Here is a 23918-nt window from a genome sequence, read left to right as displayed (position 1 = left end):
GTAGTATACATAGAAAACCTAAAAAAGTCCACAAAAAAACTCCTAGAAATAATAAATCAACATAATAAAGTGGCTGGATACGAAGTCAATACACAAAAAATTGTCACATTCTTAGACACAAAGAATTAATCAGAGGAAAATATGATCAAGGAGTCTATTTCACAATGAAAGTCACAATGAAAAATAACAAACTGGGAGATATTATTACCTAAATGGTATCATTACCTAATTCGGAGCTGTATTCTAAAGTTATAGTGATCAAAACTGTATGGTACTGAATTAAGATAGGATCTCTGATCAATAGGTCAGAACTGAAGACCTAAGGATAATAACAACCCATATATATATACGTATATATATATATATATATATAAGTTTTGATAAAGGGGCTAATGGAATGGAGTAAAGGCAGCCACTTCAACAAATGGTGCTCAGAAAACTAGATAACTATGGTTAAGAAATTAAAGTTGGACTCACATCTCACACATTACACAAAAGTCAATTCAAGGTAGACTGAAGACCTTGAAATCCTACCAGAAACTATTAAGTACATTGAGGAAAATATAGGCAAAATGGTCCAAAATTTGGACATTAAAGGTGTCTTAATGATCTGATACCACTGGCAAAAGCAACAATATAAAAAAATAAACAAGTAGGACCATATCAAATTAAAGAGTTTTTGTGTAGCAAAAAAAAAAATGAAATAGGATAAAACTGAAAGACAGCTAACTGAAATTAAAAAACTATTTGCATTCAACACATCATATAAAGGCTTGGTATCCAGGACCTATAAAATGCTAACAAAGATCAAAATCAAAAAATTCAAATAGCCTATCAAAAAATGGGGACAGGAAATTAACAGACACTTCTCAAAAGAAGACAGGTAGATGACCAATAGGCACATGAAAAAGTCCTCAGTGTCACTTATCATTAGGGAAATACAAATCAAGATTACAAGGAGATATAATCTTTACTATTGAGAATGTCACATATTAAAAATAGTAGAAACAATGTAAGCTGGCAGAGATGTGGTGAAAAAGGTACTCCCATTCACTGCTGGTGGGCATATTATGTGATTCGACCCCTGAGAAAACAGTATGTAGAGTCCTCAATGAACTTAGAATTGGGTTGCCATATGATCCAGGAGTTCCACTTTGGGGCATCAATCCCTAGGATTTAAAAACATTTATTCAAAAGAACGTATTCACACCATTATTTGTTGATGTACTAAGTACAATAGTTAAGATATGGAATCAACCTCACTGTCCAAATTCAGATGAATAGATTATGAAGATGTGGTACATAAGGTAAAAGGTAAAGGCCCTCCCGTTGATCGTCGATTTGCTCAAGCGGGCCCAGTAACGTCTCCATTGGAGACTTTGTTGTTACTGTGTCTGGCATATCGAATACTCTCGGTAGCTTGCCGGGCTCTCCGAGAGGGGCGGAGGAATCGAACTCGGGTCGGCCATGTTGGCCGCTTGTAAGGCGAACGCCCTACCCGCTGTGCTATCGCCGTGGTACATAAAACAGTAAAATTCTATGGAGCTGTGATATTTGGTTAGAACTGGTCGATATCATGTTGAATGAAGAAAGCCAGAAAAAGAAAGACAAACACAGGATGATCTCACTTATCTGTGGTATATAGAATAACTGGATGAGGAAATACAATGTAGTAAATGGGAGATGCCCAGATCACCCTTTAGAGCTTAGAGAGAAGGATAGGGAGGGAAAGAAACCAAGTGGAGAAGGAAGAAGATGAGAAATGGAAGTAATGGGGAATCAGGGGGTGGGGCTTTGGCTGTACCGGTTGTGTGGGAGAGTGGCATAGCTATATTCCCAAAGCACAGACCCAACAACACTGAAAATATAAGAGCTAAGCTCCAACAATTGAACTCTGCAGTGTCCCTTTCAAGGTGACAGACAAGGGGCTGTGGGGCACAGAGTATGAGAACACTGGTGGAGGGAAGCTGACAACTGACACTGGTGGTGGGATTGGTATTGAAATATTACATGCCTAAAACTCAACTATCAATAACTTTGAAAATCATGTTGGGATTGATGTTGAAATACTATATGCCTAAAATTCAACTATCAATAACTTTTTAAATGACAGTGGGATTGGATAAATATTATATGCCAAAAACTCAACTATCAATAACTTTTCAAATCACATTGGAATTGGAGATGGAATATTATATACCAAAAAGTCAACTATCAATAACTTCGTAAATCACAGTTCTTTAATTAAATAAATGTTATAAATTAAAAATAAGTCCTTTCTTGCACAACTGTTCAAGATACTGTCCCTTGACTTACACATCCGACTCTTGGCAGAGATTAGCTTTTGTCTTCATATTGTCACTCCTCTTAATTATTATTTATTATAAATGGTATCTGACATGAAAAGACTAATTGGATATATACTGCACAAGATTCCTAACACAGCTTTCTTATCCAATATTTTATCCTCCAAGTTCTTTTTATTATAGCAGTGAATATGAACTTTAAAAAAGCAGAGGGGCTGGAGTGATAGCACAGTATATAGGGCATTTGCCTTGCACGTGCCGACCCGGGTTCGATTCCCAGCATCCCACATGGTCCCCTGCGCACCGCCAGGAGTAATTCCTGAGTGCAGAACCAGGAATAACCCCTGTGCATCGCCAGGTATGACCCCAAAATAAAAATAAAACAAAATAAAATAAAATAAAAAAGCAGAACTGGAACAGCCCCCCCCCAAGAGTTTTCCTGCACCAGCCTATGAGCCTTTCCAAGTACTAATGCATGGGCTCCTTGATAGGTACCACAAACAGACCATTGACTCAGGCATTATCTATTGAACCAGTTACTGCTGCTAAACATTAGCTGGTACAGTCCTCAACAAACTTAAATTCTAAAGGGAACAGAAAATAAGACTGTTCGTAATTTGCAATACAGATACTGAGAGTCTATCAAGTTTGTTTTTTTTATCTACTTTCAGCACACATCTCCCATCACGAATGATCCCTCCAACCATCATTGACAGAGAGATACCTTCTCTATTTCAGCTGCCTTCTGCCCCAACTCAGGAGACAGGATTCCAATCATTGAGCAATATTCCTGGCCCTTGTCTCCACTGCCCTTGGGTGTCAGTCTCATATTATGCTATGTTCATGTCACTGTCCTCCCGATGTTCATCGATTTGCTCGAGCAGGCACAGTAACGTCTCCATTGGAGACTTAGTTGTTACTGTGTTTGGCATATCGAATACATCACGGGTAGCTTGCCAGGCTCTGCCGTGTAGGTGAGATACTCTCAGTAGCTTGCCAGGCTCTCTGAGAGGGGCGGAGGAATTGAACTCGGGGTGGGGGGGGGGTCGGCCATGTTGGCTGCATGCAAGGCAAACTCCCTACCGCTGTGCTATCGCTCCAGCCCAAACTATGTTATATTCCACAAATGACTGCATTCATTCTATGTCTTTCCCTCTCTTTCTGACTCATTTCACTTAGTATGATACTTTCCATGACCATCCACTTATAAGCAAATTTCATGACTTAGTAGTGGGGAAATTGTCTGCAATAGAGGCGGGGGGGGGGGGGGTGACGGGTGAGGGGTGGTACTAGGAACATTGGTGGTGAAATATATGCACTAGTGGAGGAATGGGTATTCGATCATTGTATGACAGAAACTCAAACATGAAATCTTTGTAACTGTATCTCACAGTGATTCAATTAAAAAACTGCTTATAGTAATTACTAGTAAACTCCACAAAATGTATGGTGGTAGTTCTATACAAGGAATCATGGCTCTCATAGACATTGCACTTAATTCTACTAAAGAAGAATAAGCCATACAATAGAAGCAACATCTATTTAGTTTACATAGAAGAATCAGCTTATTCAGTTACACTAGATACTTCACATTCACAGAATCATGGGGGAAGCTAGAGAATCCTAGTTCCGACTGTCAGACCTGAGTCCAAAGGTGTTATCTAAACAGCTCTCTGGGGTCCACACCTACCTGTTTGGAGAGGAAATCAAAATTGTGCAAGTGCATGAGATCACGCAGGATCCCATCTGCAGCCCTGGACCACGCCTACCACTGTGGCTGCTTCTACCATCAGGCTTCTGTGCTCACTGAAGCATGCATGAGTTCCTGATTCACCTATTTGAAGCAAGAAATTGTAGTACTACCCTGGAAACTGCCTGGAAAACTCTTGGCATCAGATCTGATGCTCCTGTGCTTACTATCCATGAGCCAAAGTTGGCTCCAAAGATCTAGGACAAACTTCTACATGTCAAGTAGCTATTGTAAGAATTTCCTCTGACGCCCACTTCTGGCTGGTCTCTCTGCTCTGGACGAGTCAGCTTACTATGCAGGTCTGAGTTTTTAAGCATGTTGGGAGTGAATATTCTCTCATGTCTTGTGCTACTAAGCGATAAATTGCTTTGTTGATGCTCCATGTGCATTCATTCAAATAAACCAAGCAATTTATGCGAATGTAACCATTTTACAAAAACCTCCTCCCCCTCTGAGGGCTTGCCACAGTCCTTTCTGAAAGCTTAAAAAGGAATTGCACGTGTGCATATGGAAGTCATCTGTGACTATAAGAGCAGAGTCACTGATGATTTTTTTGGGCAGCTGGTACCCTCGTTTCCGTTCCCACGCCAATACGAGGGATCTGCTGCATCTCAGAGCATTTCCTCTGCCTGCTGTTTGGAATGTTCTATCACAACAGGACTGACTGAGCACCTGGATGGGACTCTGCTGTTCCTGCAGCCAGAGAGAGCTTTTGGTACGGGACTAAATCTGTAGCAAAATTTTGAATGAAGTATTCTAGAGGGTAAATGTTTATTGTTACTTATTTTATTTAAAAAGGATTGTCTTCAGGGCTGGAGAGATAGTTCAGTGACAGTGAATGAGCACTTGTTCTGCAGGACATCAACCCAGGTTTTATCCCTGGAATCCCATATGGTCCTCCCACTCCTACACTATGGAGTGATTCCTGAATGCAGAGTTCAGAGTAAGCCCTGAGCATGGGAAGTGAAGAACCAAACAAACAAATGAGAACGATAATGTTCAGTCTTCCAGAAGAAGGTAAGTGATTCCTTCCAGCCTGTCATCGATAAATCAAAACATCTTAATTAAGCCATGGGCTTTCTTAATTTCCCTCATATCGAATTTGTGTATGCATGCTTGTGCATGTACAGACACACACAGAAGCACATTGCAGCATGCACAGAACAATGTTCACTTTCTTCCCTTCTTATATGTCACCCGAAAACGTATGTTAGTAAGATTAGCAACTCAGTTAAGATCTATTATTATGTAATATAATGCAATGATCATTAACTGCTAGTTTGACCCACAGGTGCAGAAAGATTAAAAAAAATCACTGGTCTACCACTGCCAGCAGTGGTATATGAGAGAGGTGCCAGTCCACAGTGGGTATAAGAAGGCTGAAGAACACTAGGATAATGTTGCACTGCATTATTTAAATACTATCAATATGTTTTCTACCAAATGTCATATAATATTTCTTGTTGCACAATATGTATTATACATATATATTTATTATATTCTAAATGTGCAATGTTTATCATCATATAGAAATCACCTTGTTACTATGACTGAGGGCAAAAGTTATCTATCACTGGAGTTTTTTGAAGTGTTAAAGCTCTAACACTCAACTCTGGTGTCTTGCAGGAACTGATATTGGGGATTGCCATATGTTGACTATTTCTCTGCTATGTCCCCTGATTGATTTCACCAAGATGATGAAGAAGGTATCATTCTTTAATGTCTGCACCCTTGGAATCTGAGCTTTAAAAGGAAATCGTGTACCAACACTATTACAGCACAAAGCAACAGAGCCAGGAATTTCAAGGCATGTCTTTCTGCCTGCAGAATGTCTTGGGCCACAGAATGCTCCAAAGAGCCACCTGGATCAGCGGGAAGCAAAGCAGTGCAAAGAGTCCTTGAAACTCCCCTAAAGAAGCCCCCCTCACCACCATGTACCTGTGCTCTCAAGAAGCACAGTAGAAACATTTCTCACCCCTTTTATATTTCTGATACGATAACTCATTTCTGCTGATTTGACTTAACATTAAAGTAGGTGGTTTACTTTTTAATATTGTAGTACATGATCATTCCTCTCTATGTGCTGAAATCCACTTTGGGTAGCAAATGCTTACATCATGATAGCACCCACAATGTAAAATCATGCTCTCTGCTCAAGTGCTCTCTGATACTGTGAACCAGCTGAGGGGGCACAATTTTAATCTCACAAACAGCGAGTAAACAGGGTATACTCCTACTCTCACACAAAGCAAGTACACGGGACATACTCCTACTCACACAAACACAATGAGTACATGGGGCACACTCCTACTCTCACATACAGTGAGTAAACGGGGTATACTCCTACTTCTCACACAGTGAGTACACAGGGCATACTCTTTTCTCACACACAATGAGTACATGAGCACATTCATACACACACCATGAGTACTTGGGTACACTCATACTCTTATATACAGTAAGCACATGAGGTACATATCTACTCTCACACACAGTGAGTAGATAGGGCCCATTCCTATTCACACAGATGGTCTGTATGTACATGGGGCCCACTTTTACTTACACGCAAGGAGTGAGTACATGGGGCACACTCTTACTGACACACAGTGAATATGTGGAGTACACTGTGCTCTCACATAGTGAGTTCATGGGGCACTGGGGTACACTCCTACTCTCACACAGTGAGTACACGGGGCACAATTATACTCACACATATGGTGTGTCAGTACACAGGGTCACCCCCTACTGTCACACATATAGGGGGTATAAGCACTCTCTGATTCACACACACAAAAGTACACACACATACAAACACACACACTGAGTGAGAATGCACACCACAGTTCATTTGATGGTCTTTTCCCCCTCACTTTATCTTCCATTTTCAAGTGTCTGTAGAGGGGGTCCTTTGCAAAGCTCTCAGTCATTTCACTTTAATTGTATATAAGGCATGTTGCAATAAAATATATAATGAATGCTTGTCAATTTTCACACTGTTTGCTGAAGAACTACCCAGGATCTATTTTCTGTTGCACATGTCCTTTTTTGTCTTTCTTCAGCTTTTCTTTCATTACCTTCCGAAGGATTAGACTCTCATATTTAAAGTTCATTCAACCTGCTGCCAATGATACACACCTTTATTTTTCACTGGCTGCTTTTGGGGTAGGATTAGCTACAAACATGTGCTGGAGGGGAGGGGTGGTTCAGACTATATTGTAGAGGGTTTTCTTTCCAGTCTCATTCTGTGGAAGACAGAGTGATACTAGGTACAACAGTCCCATGAAAGTTATCACTGACCAGGCTATGAAATCATCTTTTATAAAGACTCAGAACAAGCAGTGGGTTCTATTCTGTGTATACTGGAATATTCACTGTATCTTGTTACAACAAAACAACTGGTGCTCTTTGCTCTGCCCAGATAAAGTTCAGCGTTGAATCTCTAAGTCATTTCAGAGTCATGCAGAGCGAGCTGGCCTCTGAACCTCATTATCACCTATCCTCTGCTTTCTCTACCCCTATATTTCATCTTCATTTTAGCTTACCTATTATTGATTTCCATGCTCATATAATATATATTTATCTAAGACAATCTCTGGCATATTTTGATCAAAGGAGGAATCAAATAAAAATGAAAAGGAATGGAATCACAGTTACCAAATATGGTTATCTATTTGGAGATTCATGAAACCAATTGTTAATGAGTTCTCCGCATGACACAGGCACCAGGCCATCTTTGTTCCTCCTAGGCAGAAAGCTCCTAATTTAATTATAACAGAATTGTTTATCTTAAAATTATGGCAACCATTTGGTCTATAAGAGCAATGAGACAGATCTGGCAGCCTCTTAGAGACTTGGGTACAGAAAACAATACTGTTTACTCTAAGACGCCGTAAGTGCTATGGGAGGAAGCACTTAGAAACACACTATTGAGCAGAGAGAACCATAATTGCGGTTGTTGGTGCTGGTGTTGGTGACTGGTAGGGGATGAGGGAGGCTGATTGAACCAGAAGTTATACTGAAACTGTCAATGACTAGGAACTTGTCAAAGTGTTAAAGTAAAAGAATTTCAGTCTAGAGAAGAGGAGTAAGAGCCAACCCATTTCTGAAACAATAACTAAAAAGGATGCACAGAATTAAAATGCAAGCATACAACAGAAAGGCCTGGCTGCCTATCTCAATGGCCATGTACCTGCAGATATTCAGGTACATCTGTGGTCTGACAGTCAAATACACAAAACCATTTTTCCAGATTTCTGATGGAGAGCCTGCCTCATGAAAAGGACTTCCTTCTATCTGCTTTGTTTGCCTTCATAGTTAGCTCTGCGGGTAGCAACAATTTGGATTAGGTGAGTCTTACAAAACAGAACTAAGAACCCAAAGTTAGCATAAGAACCCTATATAGGTGAAGCCAAGTATGTTTCCTATCATATACAGGTACTCTGGCCAACACCTCCATGCAGGCACCTGAATATTTGTCAGGAAGAGTAACTGTAAGGATTTCACATCATTTTTCAAGATCTGCCCAATGGAGCCAGCTGGCCAAACACTTAAATCTATTACTTTCAACTTGAGCTACATAAACAAACATCAAAGAAACTTCTTCAAGTGCTACTTAAAAGAACTGTCTTTCTCAAAATAATCCAAAAAAAATCAAAGACCATTTGTCTAAATGTATTCTGCTGCCTGGATCATTTATCTGAGTTTGCACTGGCCAAGTCACTTTGGAGTCACATGGTCACCCCCCTCCAAAGAGTGCCACAGTGGACAGAGCATCTGCTTCCCTGGGGAAGAGGCAGAAAGAAGTGTGTGCGTGGACACGCGTGTCACCCTGTATGGTCTCAGGCTTGGAGGCACAGGCTGGATGCCACGCCCTTACTCAGCATCCGGAAGTGAGACAGCAATTTTAGTGTCTTCATCTCATCTATTTCACTAACTCTTTAAAAGAACGTGCTCTCACACTTTTAAAAAACTTCTCTTCAAAAACTTGGAGGGATAAGTGTTGGAAGACTGCATGACTGAAACTCCACCATGATCAGCTTTGTAACTCATGGTGACTCAATAATGAAAAAGAAAACACACACAGTTACAGAGGAAGACCTTCCGGGCCTGCTTCATGGGCAGAGTCCTGGGAGAGCACACTGAGGATTACTTTCTATATCATTTGTATAAAAGGCTTGGAAAACAACTGGCAGAACCAAAGACATTTGGAAGCATGTGGGTCACCTTAACCATTGCAATCTCTTCCTACCTGCCTCTTTGGAAATCTGAGTGAAGGACTCCACACCTTTCTCTCCATAACTTCCTTCAGACGCCAGTGTTGACACATAATTCCAGCCGAGAGCCTTGACAATGTCCACCATGGCCTGGGCTTGGAAGGAGTCGGGTGGCACCACACGGGAGAAGAAGTCATAGCGCCGGTCGTCACTGAGCTCGGGCGCCGTGGACGCGTAGCTGATCTGAGGGATCTGAAAGGCAAGAGAGCACCGCATGAGAGCACTCCAGGAGGACGGGAGAGACCCACTGGCACTCGAGGCGACTGCGCGTTTACTTAAAGCACTGGGCTTGCACTCCAAGGGGGAAGCACACTTTACTCAGTACTACGGGTGGCAGGCACCATGGACAGCAGCCCCAAACTGCTTGGGGCACCGTCCTTTGGTCATCTGCAATCTCCTCTCTGTTCGTATTCCAGGGTGAGTGTGTTTGAGCAATACCCGGCAGTGCTCAGGGGATATTTCTGGCTCTGCATTAGGGAGTTGGTGCTAGCAGGTACTATATGTGGTGCCAAGGATCAATCCTGGGTCAGACCTATGGAAGGCAAGTCCATAGTTCTTCCTCTACTATCTTTCTGGTTGAAATTTTCCAGATTTGTCATAAGGGTTACTCAAGTACCTAAAGACAACTTTTGAAGAGTATCAGACAAATACACATGAACAGTAGAAACAAGAGCCAGGAGAATTGGCACATGGTTGGAAGCTGCCACAAGTGTACAGGGCATATAGGGCAGTCGGGACAGAGATGGGATCGGCAGGAAAATGATGGTTGGAAATGATCACTCTGGACAAGAACTGAGTGTTGAAAGTAGGGAAAGGGATACACATGATAACCTTTGAGCATCTGTACTGTAAACAATAATGCCCAAAAGGAAAGAGTATGAATGAGAGAAAGAGACAGAGAGAGATCGAGAGGAGAAAAGTACCTGCCATAGAGGTAGGCTTGTGGTGGGGCTGTTAGCATGAAGGAAATTAAGGACATTAGTGGTGGGAAATGTTGCAGGGATAGTGCTGGAACACTATGAATGAAATACAATCATAAACAATTCTGTGACTGTGTATCTCACAGTGATCCAATAAAAATAAAAAGGTAAAGGTAAAGGCCCTCCCGTTGATCATCGATTTGCTCGAGCGGGCCCAGTAACGTCTCCATTGGAGACTTTGTTGTTACTGTGTTTGGCATGTCGAATACGTCACGGGGAGCTTGCCAGGCTCTGCCGTGCAGGCGAGATACTCTCGGTAGCTTGCCGGGCTCTCCGAGAGGGGTGGAGGAATCGAACTTGCGTCAGCCATGTTGGCTGCGTGCAAGGCAGACTCCGTATCCGCTGTGCTATCACTCCAGCCACAATAAAAATAAAATAAAATAAAATAAAATAAAGACAAGTTTTGATTTTGGCTGAGATTAAGCAAACAGTCAAACACTTGGGCTCCAAGATGCCAAGCTACACTCGAGTGGACTCTGTTTTGAAAATTCTATTGATTATGGTCCTTTTTCTTTTTGTTTAAAAGGCCTAGAAAACAACTGGTAGAGCCACAGACATTTGGAAGCATGTCAGTAACCTTAATCATCGCAATCTCTTCCTATCTGCCCCTTTGGAAATCTGAGTGAAGGACTCCACGCCTTTCTCTCCATAACTTCCTTTAGATGCCAGTGTCAACACATAATTCAAGCCGAGGGCCTTGACAATGTCCACAATGGTCTGGGCTTCAAAGGAGTCAGGTGGCACCACAAGAGAGAAGAAGTTAACCAAAGTTTTCCTTTGGTCAAGCCTTTTATCATTGCTTCAACATAGTCATGATTTCCATAAAGCTTATTTCTCCAAGAATATTCCCATGATATCCTCATGGCAGCATAATATTCCAATGACAGTCAAGCCAAGTGATGCCCAGCATCTGCCCGCAGCCAAATCCTGGTGCAGTTCTGCACTATGACCACTGGAGGCACAATGCCTCTGACTCAAGTCTTCACTGAAGTCATTTCTCAAGATAGGAAAGTGAAGGGATATTAAGAAAAAAGTGAGAATGGTATTGCAAAGATCTGGGGACAAACTCAGATGTTTCTTTTCACTAGAGTTTACTCTGATGAATCAATTGCACAACAACGAGTTAACAATAATAGCAAAAAAATTATTTTGGAAAAAAATTAAAATGCACACAGCTTTGCCGATGTCTGAGACAGAAGAATGGGTAATGATAATCAAAACAGAAAATAGTATGTACTTCACTAGACTGTCCCCCACCCAGCCCCTTGGTTGACTTCCCAAGTTCTCTGTAGACACTATCACAAACATCCTCTTTGTTCACTGTCCTAAGACAAGAAAATAGCTACATGTGTATTTCACCAGAGCCATAGTACAGTGGGTAGGGCATCTTCCTGCCCAAGGCAAAACTGGGTTTGATCCCCAGCAGCCCATATGACTCCAGGAGTAACACACGGAACGATCCCTGAGTACAGAGCTAGTCCTGAGCACTGTTGGGTGTGCCACCCCAAACAAACCAGTAATAGTAAAATATGTAAATGTAAAATAAAATATTTATTTAACTCTATATTAACTCATTTTGTGCCAGTCATGTTTTAAGTTTTGTATTAATTCCCATATCCAATGACCATACATTATGCTTTCTTTAAGAGCAATATTCACACTCTTTGTAGCACATGCTACACTAAACTGTATTGTACTACAGTTCACTCTATTAATTTATTTTATAAAGAGGAAATGAAACTCATATGTAGAATCTGTCCTACTCAGGCCACAGATCTGTAAAAGAAAGAGAAGGATTCTGAGTTGAAACTTCTGAACTTAAATTATGACGCTTTGTTGAATGTTGGAACAACACTTAATAAGCATACAAAGGCAGCAGTAGAATGAATTCCTGAAGATTTTCTCATAGCTGTATAGATGTGGGGTTATAAATTTTAAGTAAGGTAACAACCAACTGATTGTAGAATTTAAGCAATAAAAGGAAGTTTATAATAAATGGAATGGATAAAGAAAGGATAAAGAAAGGAAGAGGGAGAGAAAGAGGGAAGGGGGAAAGAAGATAAGGTGAGAAAAGAGGAGTGATCTTACCAAAAACAGAAAGGAAAGAAGCCAAGCATGTGAATACATTTTTATCATTTCAACTTATGGAAATGTGGAGCATGTTCTTCCTCTTAAATGCCCATCTACCTAAATCCCATCCCCATCTGAAAAACTACAAATAAAGATACAATCAGCTGTTTTCTTGAATTTGCATTTATGTATCCGCAGTAAAACATCAGAATTGAGAAGCACACCTATGAACATAGTCTCTGAACTAGGCTCCAATCTTTGTAATAAACCCATGGTGGAAGAGGACTGCTCAATGGTTGGAAACTTCCACAAGTGTGTGGGTGGCAAAGGGATGTTAGCATATAGAAAGGGCCAATATGACAATAATAGTTCGAAATAATCACTCTGGACAAAAACTGAGTTTGAAAGTAGGTTAAGGATTATATATGATAATCTTTTAGTACTTGTATGGCAAACCATAAAGTCCAAAATGAGAGAGAAATAGAGAGACAGAGAGAGACAGAGACAGAGAGAGAAGAGAAGTGCCTTCCACAGAGGCAGGCAGGCAGGAAGTGGGGTGGGAGGGAAACTGGGGACATTAGCAGTGGGAAATGTGCACTGGTGAAGGGTTGGGTGTTGGAGCGTTGTATGACTGAAACTCAATCATGAACAACTTTGTAACTGTGACTCTCACTATGTCTCAATTTTAAAAGGTAAATTTAAAAATAAAATTAAAAAATAAATGCATGGTGGAACATTGTTTTCCTCACTCACACACTCTTGGATAATGATTGCTATTGGTGGATTATCTTTACATCAAAATAAGTATTTCCTGACTTAGGACTCAAACATCCTCTTAGGATCATGTATCCACGAGACTTATTTCTTCTGCGTATATTGTGATGCTTGGGTAAGGATGAAAGATCAGAAGGATTTCACTTTTGAAATAAAAATATCCTGGAGAAGAATATTCCTCCTTACAATACAAAGTTGAGGGAATAATGACATGATGCAAACTTTGAAAAAGAATTCTGCTCAATTGTTTAGCTATTATGCCTCATATATTTCTTACTTGTTTTAAAGCTAATGTTTAGGTTCACATAGCATTTTTTTGAAGTGTGCATTATAACTGGTACCTGCAATTGAACAAATTGTTATTAGTTATCTGTGCTGATTCTCCTTGATCTCTAGCTATATTTCCTCTTTCTGTTATTGAAACCCTCCCCCCTTGCCAGTCTTTGATAGAAGCGCAGAACTGATCTTTGGATGAAGACAATTTAGTGTAATAACACTTCTACGTTAAAAAATAGAAATTCCTTCTATCTCTGAACCTTCTGTTTTCCAATTTCAAAAGCTAAGACACTTCTCACCTTTATCAGAGGGCTAAATTTTCATCTCACTTTATTTTTCTTTTAACTGTATGACAATTTTCTTACTTCACAAAATGTTTTTGTCAATGAGTATGAAATAAAATTAAACTTATCTATCATCTACAACATTTGTTTAGAATGAGTCTCTATTCTTCATATAATTAACAACATGTGAAAAAAAGAGAAAAAACAAATAAATGCTTTGTCTTCTAATATCAGTTTATTTTCTTATCCTTGTGTACACATGGGTAGAGCAATATTAATTATGAAAATCTGGGTATTAATTTCTTCTTTCTTGGTTTTCCCATTCTCATTTCCTTTGATCTTTTTTTTCCTGGTTACCTAATAGTATGGCAAAAAAATCTAACTAAACCTAATCTTTATTGTTCAATATGAAATGCCCATCAAGCTTTCAGTATCATTTGAGAGCTATTTGTTTGTCTGGGGGTCATAAATAAAGGTGCCCAGAGGCAATTCCTGGCTCTGTGTTCAGGAGTGATCTCTACCAGTACTCAGGGGACCACATGTGGTGCCTGGTATTCAAATCAGTGTCGTGGCCAGCCATGGACACATTCAAGTCCAGAGCCTTCACCCTTGTTCTATCTCTCTGGCCACATTTTAAAGTTATTTTATATTTTTTTGCTTGTTTTAGTCTGCTGGATGCTTTCACATCATTATAAAACTCTGGGAGTATTCTCTTAGAATGTCATTGAACCACTTCTTCTATAAGTTTACACAAATATCTGAAGTTTACTTAAAAAAATTTTCTATAAGGAAAAGATTTACTTGTTACACAGGTGGAACAACAGTAATTTTGTTCTGTCAGATGATTTGTTAGTTATTCCATCACTCTATAGGAAATAATGAGATAATCTTTACACACAAAAAAAGGGCCACCTTGTCATATATTCTTAAACACCTTTCTGCTGTGGTAGGATATGTATCCTTTACTGTTCTACTTATCGGCTTCTGTCCCTTGATTCAGTGTTCTGTAATTTTAATTCTTACAAACTTTGAGTATTTTACTATTCTTAGTAGGAATGCATTCTCTCTTCATAATAATTCAAAAGGGTCATGTGTAATCTCAGATTTCATCTAGCCAAATTCGGTCAAGCTAGTTTCCAATAAAACTCTATTAATAGTTTGATAAGAATTGCATTAAATAATATTTAAAATTAATTTGGGAACAATGGATGTATTTGTAATACTGTGTCTTCCTCTAAGGAAAATAGTTATTTTCATTATTCTGTAATTTATTCTTTTAGCTCAGTAAATATTTTTAATTGTTCCCACTTAAACCTTGTACATTACAAGATAACTTTATTTCTAGATAATTGCTATCTTTATTGCTTTTTGATTTATATACAACTTTTATTTTGTTTTCAACTTATTAGTGCTGGAATGTAGAGGTCTATTACTCTTTATATATTTATTTTGTGAGTGAGTAATTTCTAAAATTTTTTTACTTCAAGAGTGTTTTCCTTGGAATTTCCATGTAAGGAAATCATAATATAATAATTGATTTTGTCTTTTCATTTAGATAAAAAGCAGAATTTCAAAGAAAAAAATAATATTGAAATAGTTTTTCTCTTTCCTACTCTTAGCAAAGAACATTGAAAGATTTAAAATTACCTATTATTTACCCTGAAAATGTATAATGAAATAAAGTTACTTCTGTCAGTTAAAATTCTAGTCTGCCAACATCCAATCTTAGCTAAATGGCATTGTACCATGAATGTCTTCAAAAGTTGGAAAAGTTCTCCCTATCAACTTCAGTTTTCAAAGACAATCTGTTCCTCCAATTATTTCTGCTAAGATAGGAGTCATGAGGAAGCCATGAGAAGATGAAAAGCTTCATATAATCGAGATTCTTAGAACAGTTCTCACCCCTCAAAGCTATCATTTAAACTTTACAAAGAAGTTAACTTTTGACACTTCTTCAACACAGAAACGCGAATGGACTTCAAACCAGAGGAAGAGCCCGAATTCTTCACATCATTAGCTGTAACAATCCCCTAAGCCCATCTTGTTCTTGAAATAGGGAGAGAAAAAGAGTTCATTTTGTTCCTAATTTAACCTTGGAAATACTTATGCATATTCAAAATCTTAAGAATTCCTGTAAATCTCAAAGAAAAAGAGTGAGGACGAAGAAAATTCAAGATTAACTGGGGCCTGGGGACTGATCATGGGTAAGGCCCTGGTCCTGCATATTTGACCTTGGCTTTGACCCACAGTCTAACAGAAGAATAAGATGAAAATAGCGTTGAGATGAACATTCAAATCCCTGGCATCATCGTCACCAGTAAATGTGAGTACTTCCTAGTTGGGCCCACAGTGGAATGTGTGAACCTGTGCAAGGCCCCTCCTTAACATAAACACAACAGCAGTAGCCAAAGGAAGAAAACAAAGGGGAATAAACAACACAAACGAATCACCCACTTATCTAGAAAGTGAAAAGATCTGTAGTTGGCTTCATTCAATTTGAGCTTTATCCTCTTTAAAACCATACAGGAAGTGCCAGTGATCAGGGTGGTTACCTGAAAACTCCTTAATTTTGGTTTTAGTTGTTTTATATATAGCTAACTATATAGAAATAACTTTTTAATATATATAAACATATTATATAGTTATATATATTTATATATATATAACTAACTATATAAAAATAAAAAGAACTCCTGGCCGCCCACCTACGAGATGGTCAGACTTCTTCATCAAGACCCTGAACAGACGGTTTGATGCTCTTCGTGTTCCTGGAATGAGCAGACCCTCGTTGGGCTACATTAGCATGAGACAGGGACGAATGGAGACATTACTGGCACCCGCTCAAGCAAATCGATGAGCAATGGGATGACAAGTGATACAAATAATATATATATATTCTCTTTTTAAAACAAATCACTGTGAGATATAGTTGCAGATTTACAAAGTTTTGTGATTACATTTCGGTCATACAATGATCAAGTACCCATCCCTCCACCAGTGCCCATTCTCCACCGCCAATGTTCCCAGTATTCCTCCTGCCATCCCCACCCCACCCCACCCAACCCCTGCCTCTGGGGCAGGCACATTCCCTTTTACTCTCTCTCTCCTTTTGGGTGTTAAGTATCTTCAAAGATGAAATGCCACTGACCAAGCAAGTGGAAACAGAGATAAACAACTGGGAATATCTTAACTAAGAAACTTCTGCACCTCAACAGAAACAGTGACCAGAATACAAAAGACAGTCTACAGAATTGGAATGGATATTCACCCAATACCCATATGATCAGAGGTTAATATCAAGGATATACAAGGCACTGGTTCAACTCTATAAGAAGAAAACATCCACCCCATCAGAAAATGGGGAGATGAAATGAAGCTTTCTCAAAGAAGAAATCCAAATGGCCAAAAGGCACATGAAAAAATGCTCTTCATAACTAATCACCAGAGAGATGCAGATCAAAACAACAATGAGATATCATCTCACACCACAGAGACTGGCAATGCTGACTAGTTTAGCCTTTTTGGAAAAAAATATGGTTTTAGTTATTTTTTATTTGAGGGTCACACATGGTGATTCTCTGTGCTCTAGGGTTACTCCATTTGGTTCTCAGGGGATCATGAATGGTGCTGGGGATCAAATGGGGTCAATTACAGGCAAGACAAGTGCGTGAACCCCTGTACTCTCTCTCTCTCTCTCTCTCTCTCTCTCTCTCTCTCTCTCTCTCTCTCTTTCCCTCTCTCTCTCTCTTGCCCCACCTTATTTTAAGGAAGGCAAATGCAGTTTATGTTGAGGAAATATTTACACCCAAGAAATGTGACACGTGATCTAGCTCCTATTTTAGAAGCCAGCTTCCACAGACATGGCTAAAAGATCACTTGGGGAAATTTCAGTATCCTGTACAATTAAGCTTGTGCTTCAGAATACCTGTGGAGATATTAATGAATTCTCAGTGGGGCATCATTAACGCCACCGTCAGCCGTGAGCTCGCTCTGAGGTCTTATTAAGCTTTATTGATATGAATCCCCAAAAGCCAGCGCTGAATGACCCGTTCAGGCTGCTTCTTTGAAATGTTCCTCTTCAATTTCTTGTTCTCTTTTTGCCAGATAGCACCCCTGCTCATGGATCCCGCATGGGTGGTCCTTTGCTTTAGTTCTGAGACTGGAGGAATGACTCATAGCATTTTCATTCTGCTTCTCATCTGGTGTTCCCCAAAACTTTGATTGCTCCTAAGCAAGTATCAGGCAGTCCTGCACTCTTGTCCCTGCCTAGGTCTTTGTGGTTGGGGATAAGAATATTCTTGAGAAGTATGCAATTAGTGTATCTACTGCATGCTGGATTTGTTCTAATGGAGATTTTAAAGAATGTAATGTGGTGGATTTTTGAGCTGATGATTCTTGCTTTATTCTCTCTGAGAATCTCATGCAGATCATCTGATCATTGCAGGAATTCTCTCATGGGCTCTCACGACTGTCTGCTACTGGCACAGCACAAGTCCCTTCTCCCCCGTCTCTGACCTGGAGGGTTTAGGTGGAGAGGCCTGTCCTTCAGGATCCAGATATTGGCATGTGACATGGGCAACTTCAGCTGCCCCACTGACTACATGGGAGTTCCATAATCTGTTAGACCCAAAGAAACCAGCAGGATGGGGTATCAGGGAGAGACCAAAGAGACCAACGAAAATGTCACTCTCAGTGGAGAGTTTGTCATCATTGGTCAGAAGGCCGTGTTGCCTGAGGATGGTGATGGAGCTAACGGGGTCTTTGCCAAGAAAATCAGGGAATCCCTTTTACCTCCCAGCTGGTAAATGGTTGGAACCAGGCAACGAAGATGAGACTACTTAGACCTGGTTGCATCCCTGTTTTCATGGAACACAGAAAATCAGGAGAAAGCCGACTTCCAGGTGGTGAATCATGAAAAAAAATGCAAAGGGTTCCCAAAGCACAGCATGGGTCTCTCAGATTTCTTTCTCAAGCCACATACGGGGTCTGAACAGATGAGCCAACCTGCTGCAGGGGAGTTGGCATGTCTGCAAGATGAGCCTTGTGCCTGCCAGCGCCCCCTGTCTGCAGTGATGCTAGGATCCAGGTCACCACTGTGTGAGGCTTTGAGTTGTGTTCGGGATGCTGGGACTCTGTCACCATGTTCCATGACAAACCACAATGAAGATGCCTCCCTCCCAGATATTCCCCTCAAGAAACAGAACGAGGAGGAAATGAGTGTGATGACCTTTCTGAGTCTTTCTGAGTTCCTCTTGTTTACCAGGACCTCTGTCCGGAATCTCTACAAACAATGGCGGAGTTAAGAAACCAAAGCAAAAGTGAAAAGAATCAGAAAGAGAGGGACAGATATAGAAAGATTGCACTCATTTGTGGAATATAAAGTAACATAATAGGAGACTAACATCTAAGGATAATAGAGATAAGGGCCAGGAGGAGGATCGCATCACAGCTTGAAAGCCAGTCTCATGTGCTGGAGGAAAGGGCAGCTGGGATAAAGAAGCTGGGATAACCGCTAAGTAAATGATGGTTAGAGAGCTCGCTTGGGATGGGCGATGCATGCTGAAAGTAGTCTATGGACCAAACATGATGGCCTCTTAGTACCTATATTGCAAACCATAACACAGAGAGAGAGAGAGAGAGAGAGAGAGAGAGAGAGAGAGAGAGAGAGAGAAAGAGAGAGAGAGAGAGAGTAAAAGGGAATGTGCCTACCACAGAGGCAGGGGGTGGGAAGGGCTAGGAGTGGTGGGAGGGACACTGGGAACGTTGGTGTTGGAGAATGGGCACTGGTGGAAGGATGGGTACTCCATCATTGTATGACTGAAATGTAATCACGAAAGTTTGTAAGTCTAGAACTGTATCTCGTGGTGAGTCATTAAAAAAAAGAAGAAGAAAAAAGAAAGAAAACAAAAAGAAGAAATCAAAGCAAGTGCTAGACGTTACCAATGGATTAGATGCAGTTTTAGATATATCTGAGGCTCCAGAGGCCAGTCTCCCATGCCACTATAATTCCCCAGATGCTGAGGATGAAGTCTCATGCTTGCTTTTCTACAGAAAAGGGCTCAGACTTGGAAGCTGGTTTCCTTAAACTATGAGGGATAGATCCCAAAATCCTGCACATGCAAGGGAGATGCTGACCCTCACCCCTGACTCATGCCCTTGGTCCTACTGACTCCAGTAGAGTCTGTTTGGGTGGAAATGGGTCTCCCCTCCTTTGGCTGTCTGATAGCATCCTGACCTCGGTCCCAAGATATCTGCAGTGCATCCAGCTACTGCCACGATCAGAAGTGACCTATGGGCAAGGGGGCAACCCCTTAGTGTGGGAGTGTGCTTGGGGGACAGTTCCAAAACTGCCACAGTAGAGGAGCACTGAGATCGAGTCGTGTTCATGTGGGACAATTGCAAATCTGTGTCATATCCCAGTGAAAACAAAGGAGAGAATACTAAGGGGATGACTCGCTCTAGGCTTGTCCTTTCTGCCCGCCAGTCCCTGCCAATGACCATACAGTCCATTGCTTCCAGTTACTTTCATCCATCTTATCCCTCTGCAGAGTCAACACGGGCCACACACCCTGTGCTCATTCCCAGGGTGCCACCCGGCACTGATGCAGAAGATTGTTGGGAAATGATGCAGTGAGATCAAGATGTTTGCCCCCTCTGAGAACCAAGGACACCTTCTGTGGAAGAATATGCATGTGTAAATGTATGATTGCTCAGGATGGGAGAGAGGAGTGTGACAACACATTGCTTTCATGGTCAATTCTGGGCTCCACGAAAATTTCAAAATATTCGAATACCAGAACTCTTGTGCTCAGGAATGCTACAGAATATTTGCTCATCACTCTGAAGTCACTCGGGGTCTGGCAGACTGTAGGCACAGTAATTCTCATTGACAAGGCTCCAGAATTTTATATAGAAGAGAAAATTGATAAGATTTGTCTGAGATTTTTTTGAGGGGAGGCGGCACAGTCAGCAGTGCTCAGAACTTGCTCCTACCTTGAATTCAGGGATCCTATCTGGTGAGGAAAGGGAAACATATGAGACCAGGGTCACCCATATGCAGGGCCAGCATCCTTCCTGCTGTAGTATGGCTCCAGGCCCAAAGTAACTGAGATTTCTTATTTTTACTTTAGATAACACCTGCAGGACTCAGGATAACAGAGCGGGTTCTGAGGATCAAACTGAGGTAGGTCCCTACAAAATCCTTGTTTACGCTTCTATGTGGTGAACATTCCAAGCAAAATAAACACATAGTGACTACTCCTAACTACAAAAGGATGATTTATAAGATGTTTGTATGACAAAGAATTTCTTATTTAAGATAATACATTGAGAGAATATATTATACCAGTAGTGTGTGACCAGTATTTCTTTTTCAATCCACAAAATTTACAAACTGAAAATAGAAGTAATTAGAAAGACCAGATTAACTGGGTGTGACAAGCTACAAACACACAAATAGATCTATGGTAAGGTCTATGCATGTGTATACATATGAACATATGCATATGAACATATAAATAAGACAATTGAACAGTCCAAGAAGAGAATGACAGAGTAATGATACAGATAGAAGGAAAAATCTGAGCCAAGTGAAAATTATTATTTTAAAAGTCTCAAAAAATCCTGATATATACATATACCCATTTACATAATTCCTAAGTAAACCTTGAATCCAGTTTATCAGATTGGGCTTTATTCCAGAACCCTTTGATTTTTTTTTTCCTTTTTGGGTCACACCTGGCGATACACAGGGTTTACTCCTGGCTCATGCACTCAGGAATTACTCCTGGTGGTGCTCAGGGGACCATATGGGATGCTGGGAATCGAACCCGGGTCAGCCGTGGGCAAGGCATATGCTCTACCCACTGTGCTATTGCTCCATCCCGATGATTAGATCATGTGTATCCCCAAAGAAATGCCCTATATATCTGCTTATTTAAGTCCTGTGATTCTTCTGGATCCAGATTGACTACACCCAAACTCCTCGTGGGAACCAGCCTAAGTCTACACAGCTTAGGAGAGGACATTCTTGTCTTACTCCCTCTTCCCTGTGGCTGCCAAGTTCTTAACTTTAACTTTTACTTTCTTCTATTACCAGGATCTTCTTCGGAGAGCCCGGCAAGCTACCGAGAGTATTTGATATGCCAGACACAGTAACAACAAAGTCTCCAATGGAGACGTTACTGGGCCCGCTCGAGCAAATCGATGATCAACGGGAGGGCCTTTACTTTTTACCAGGATCACAAAACTACCAGGTCTTTGAGGGAAGAAATTCAGCCTGAGTTTTGTCTTTTGTCAAAACATCAGCTCACATCAGGCATAGTGTAGATCCATGCAAATTCCAGAGCTATACTATGTTTGAAAATCATGAGAACAGCTGCTGGTGGCAAAGAACCAGATGACTATGAGGTAAAAGAATCCCAAGTAAGTATGGAGGCTGCTGAGGGGCCTCAGCAGAGATGGGAGAAGGTTTTTTTCCTAGAAGACAACTGAGCATTGTCCTTGGGCTCACGAGGCAGTGACTGGCACCTTACATATACAGCATGCATTGTATGATGTCATTTAAAGAAGGAAGAGGGGCCAGGGAGTGTGGCAGAGTGCAAAGCCCCTGTCTCACCTGTCTCACAGGTGACACCTTAGTCTGAGCCCCCAGTGAACCCTGACTGTCATGTTCACTCTTCAGCACTGCTCTTGGGATTCCCAGAGCCATGTAAGTGTGACCTCTGGAGGCATCATAGCAAGAGTCTGAGTCCTGGACAGGGCGATGACAATAGCCACCACCAAAGGGAAAGGCAGGGAAGAAACTTTTTTTTTTCAAGAAAAGAATAAGTGGGGAGAGCTCAGGTAGACAAAAATTTCTCTCCTCTCTCACTTTTGATCAAGGTTGGATTTTTTTTCTTTGTCAAATGTTCTATCCCTCACCATAATTTCTACTCCAGGCGTGGTAAAAAAAAAGAAAGAAAAAGGGTCATGACCTACATCTGATTCACTCTCTGAAGATGAGTAGACAGCTTTGTTTTATCCCAGAAAAAAATGGGGATAAGGGAAGAAGACAGACATATGCCAATTATTATCTGCAGACAACTGTGTGTGTGTTCCATGACCAGGAGTCTGCTATGCCTGTACCCACCCAAGAACAGTGGAATGAACATGTACAACGCCCATGGTTGTTTCCTGCCCTGCAACACAGACCTGCAGGTAAGGTAGTGTGATCAGTGCTCTCTCGGAGCCACTTTGACAGGGGAACTAGTCTAAATCAAATACTGAAAGTTTGCTCAAGAGAAAAAACCTATAACCTTGGAAATATGAAGAAAATGTGGCCCACGGGTGTGATTTAACAGGACGATATAGACTTCCCCAACCAAAATGACAGTCTTTCATGGGGAGGTGGCTGCCAAAAATAAAAAAATGAAAAGAAGAACAAATAAGTTGGCTTCTTTGCAGGAAGTAGAAAACCGTGTACAGTTTAATGGTAGTATCCAAAATTCTATTGAGTTTTCAGGCAGAGATAAGACTAGGGCAAGATGCTGAAATAGAATGAATACCTATCTAAATTAATTTCATTTCTTCTCCTATTACAACAATGATTCTAATCATAAATATATAAAAATATGCATGATCTGTCTGACATCTGTTATTATAAGTCTTGAAAGAACGGTTGGTGATGTTGAAGCAGAAATCCCAGGAGGGCTTCTTCTCACCCAAGTCCCCAAGGAGATACCAGCATCTCTCCACAGGTATTTAATTAGAGAGAGGGCCACTGGGCTGCAACAAGCACTCAGTGACGAAAGGCCTCCATTCTAGATCTGAAACAGCCCTTCCAGCAAACAAAGGGAATAAAGAATTTGTTCACTTACTTCCCACGGTTCTTTCCTGCCAGTGGATCAAAGAGATTGGTGGAAGAAGCAAAGCCAAGTCTATTTTATTCCCATAGTGTTTCTTCCAGTGTTCCAAGATGGAAGAACAGAAAGGGACAAACAAACAGTAAAGCATTTAAAAGACTCAAGTGTTGGGCAGAGGTACAAAATGTTGGATACCTTTAGCCAGAATTACTGGATCCTGACAAAATTCTAGTATTAAACTAGTGGAGCCTAGACAGTTCCTCTATCCATGCCCATTATGGGCCCAGATACTCTATCTTAGAGTTTTACTTATTACAACCCTGCTTTATCTCCAGTGTCTGAGACCTGGAATTACACAACTAT

The 23918-nt window shown here is 40.7% G+C and overlaps 1 protein-coding gene across 3 annotated transcripts in view; it reads right to left on the bottom strand.

Annotated features, from left to right (window-relative positions):
• The window catches only part of GRM7 (glutamate metabotropic receptor 7), a 931188-nt gene that overhangs the window by 614613 nt on the left and 292657 nt on the right, over window positions 1-23918 (bottom strand). For all 3 annotated transcript variants that reach the window (XM_056129060.1, XM_056129058.1, XM_056129059.1), the window contains exon 2: window positions 9305-9521. In XM_056129060.1, the coding sequence (XP_055985035.1) occupies window positions 9305-9521 (217 nt within the window). The remainder of the gene's footprint in view (window positions 1-9304; window positions 9522-23918) is intronic.

The sequence above is a fragment of the Sorex fumeus genome, unplaced genomic scaffold, assembly GCF_029834395.1.
Source record: "Sorex fumeus unplaced genomic scaffold, SorFum_2.1 ptg000072l, whole genome shotgun sequence".
Lineage (NCBI taxonomy): Eukaryota > Metazoa > Chordata > Mammalia > Eulipotyphla > Soricidae > Sorex > Sorex fumeus.
This window is presented reverse-complemented; position numbering and strand designations above follow the sequence as displayed.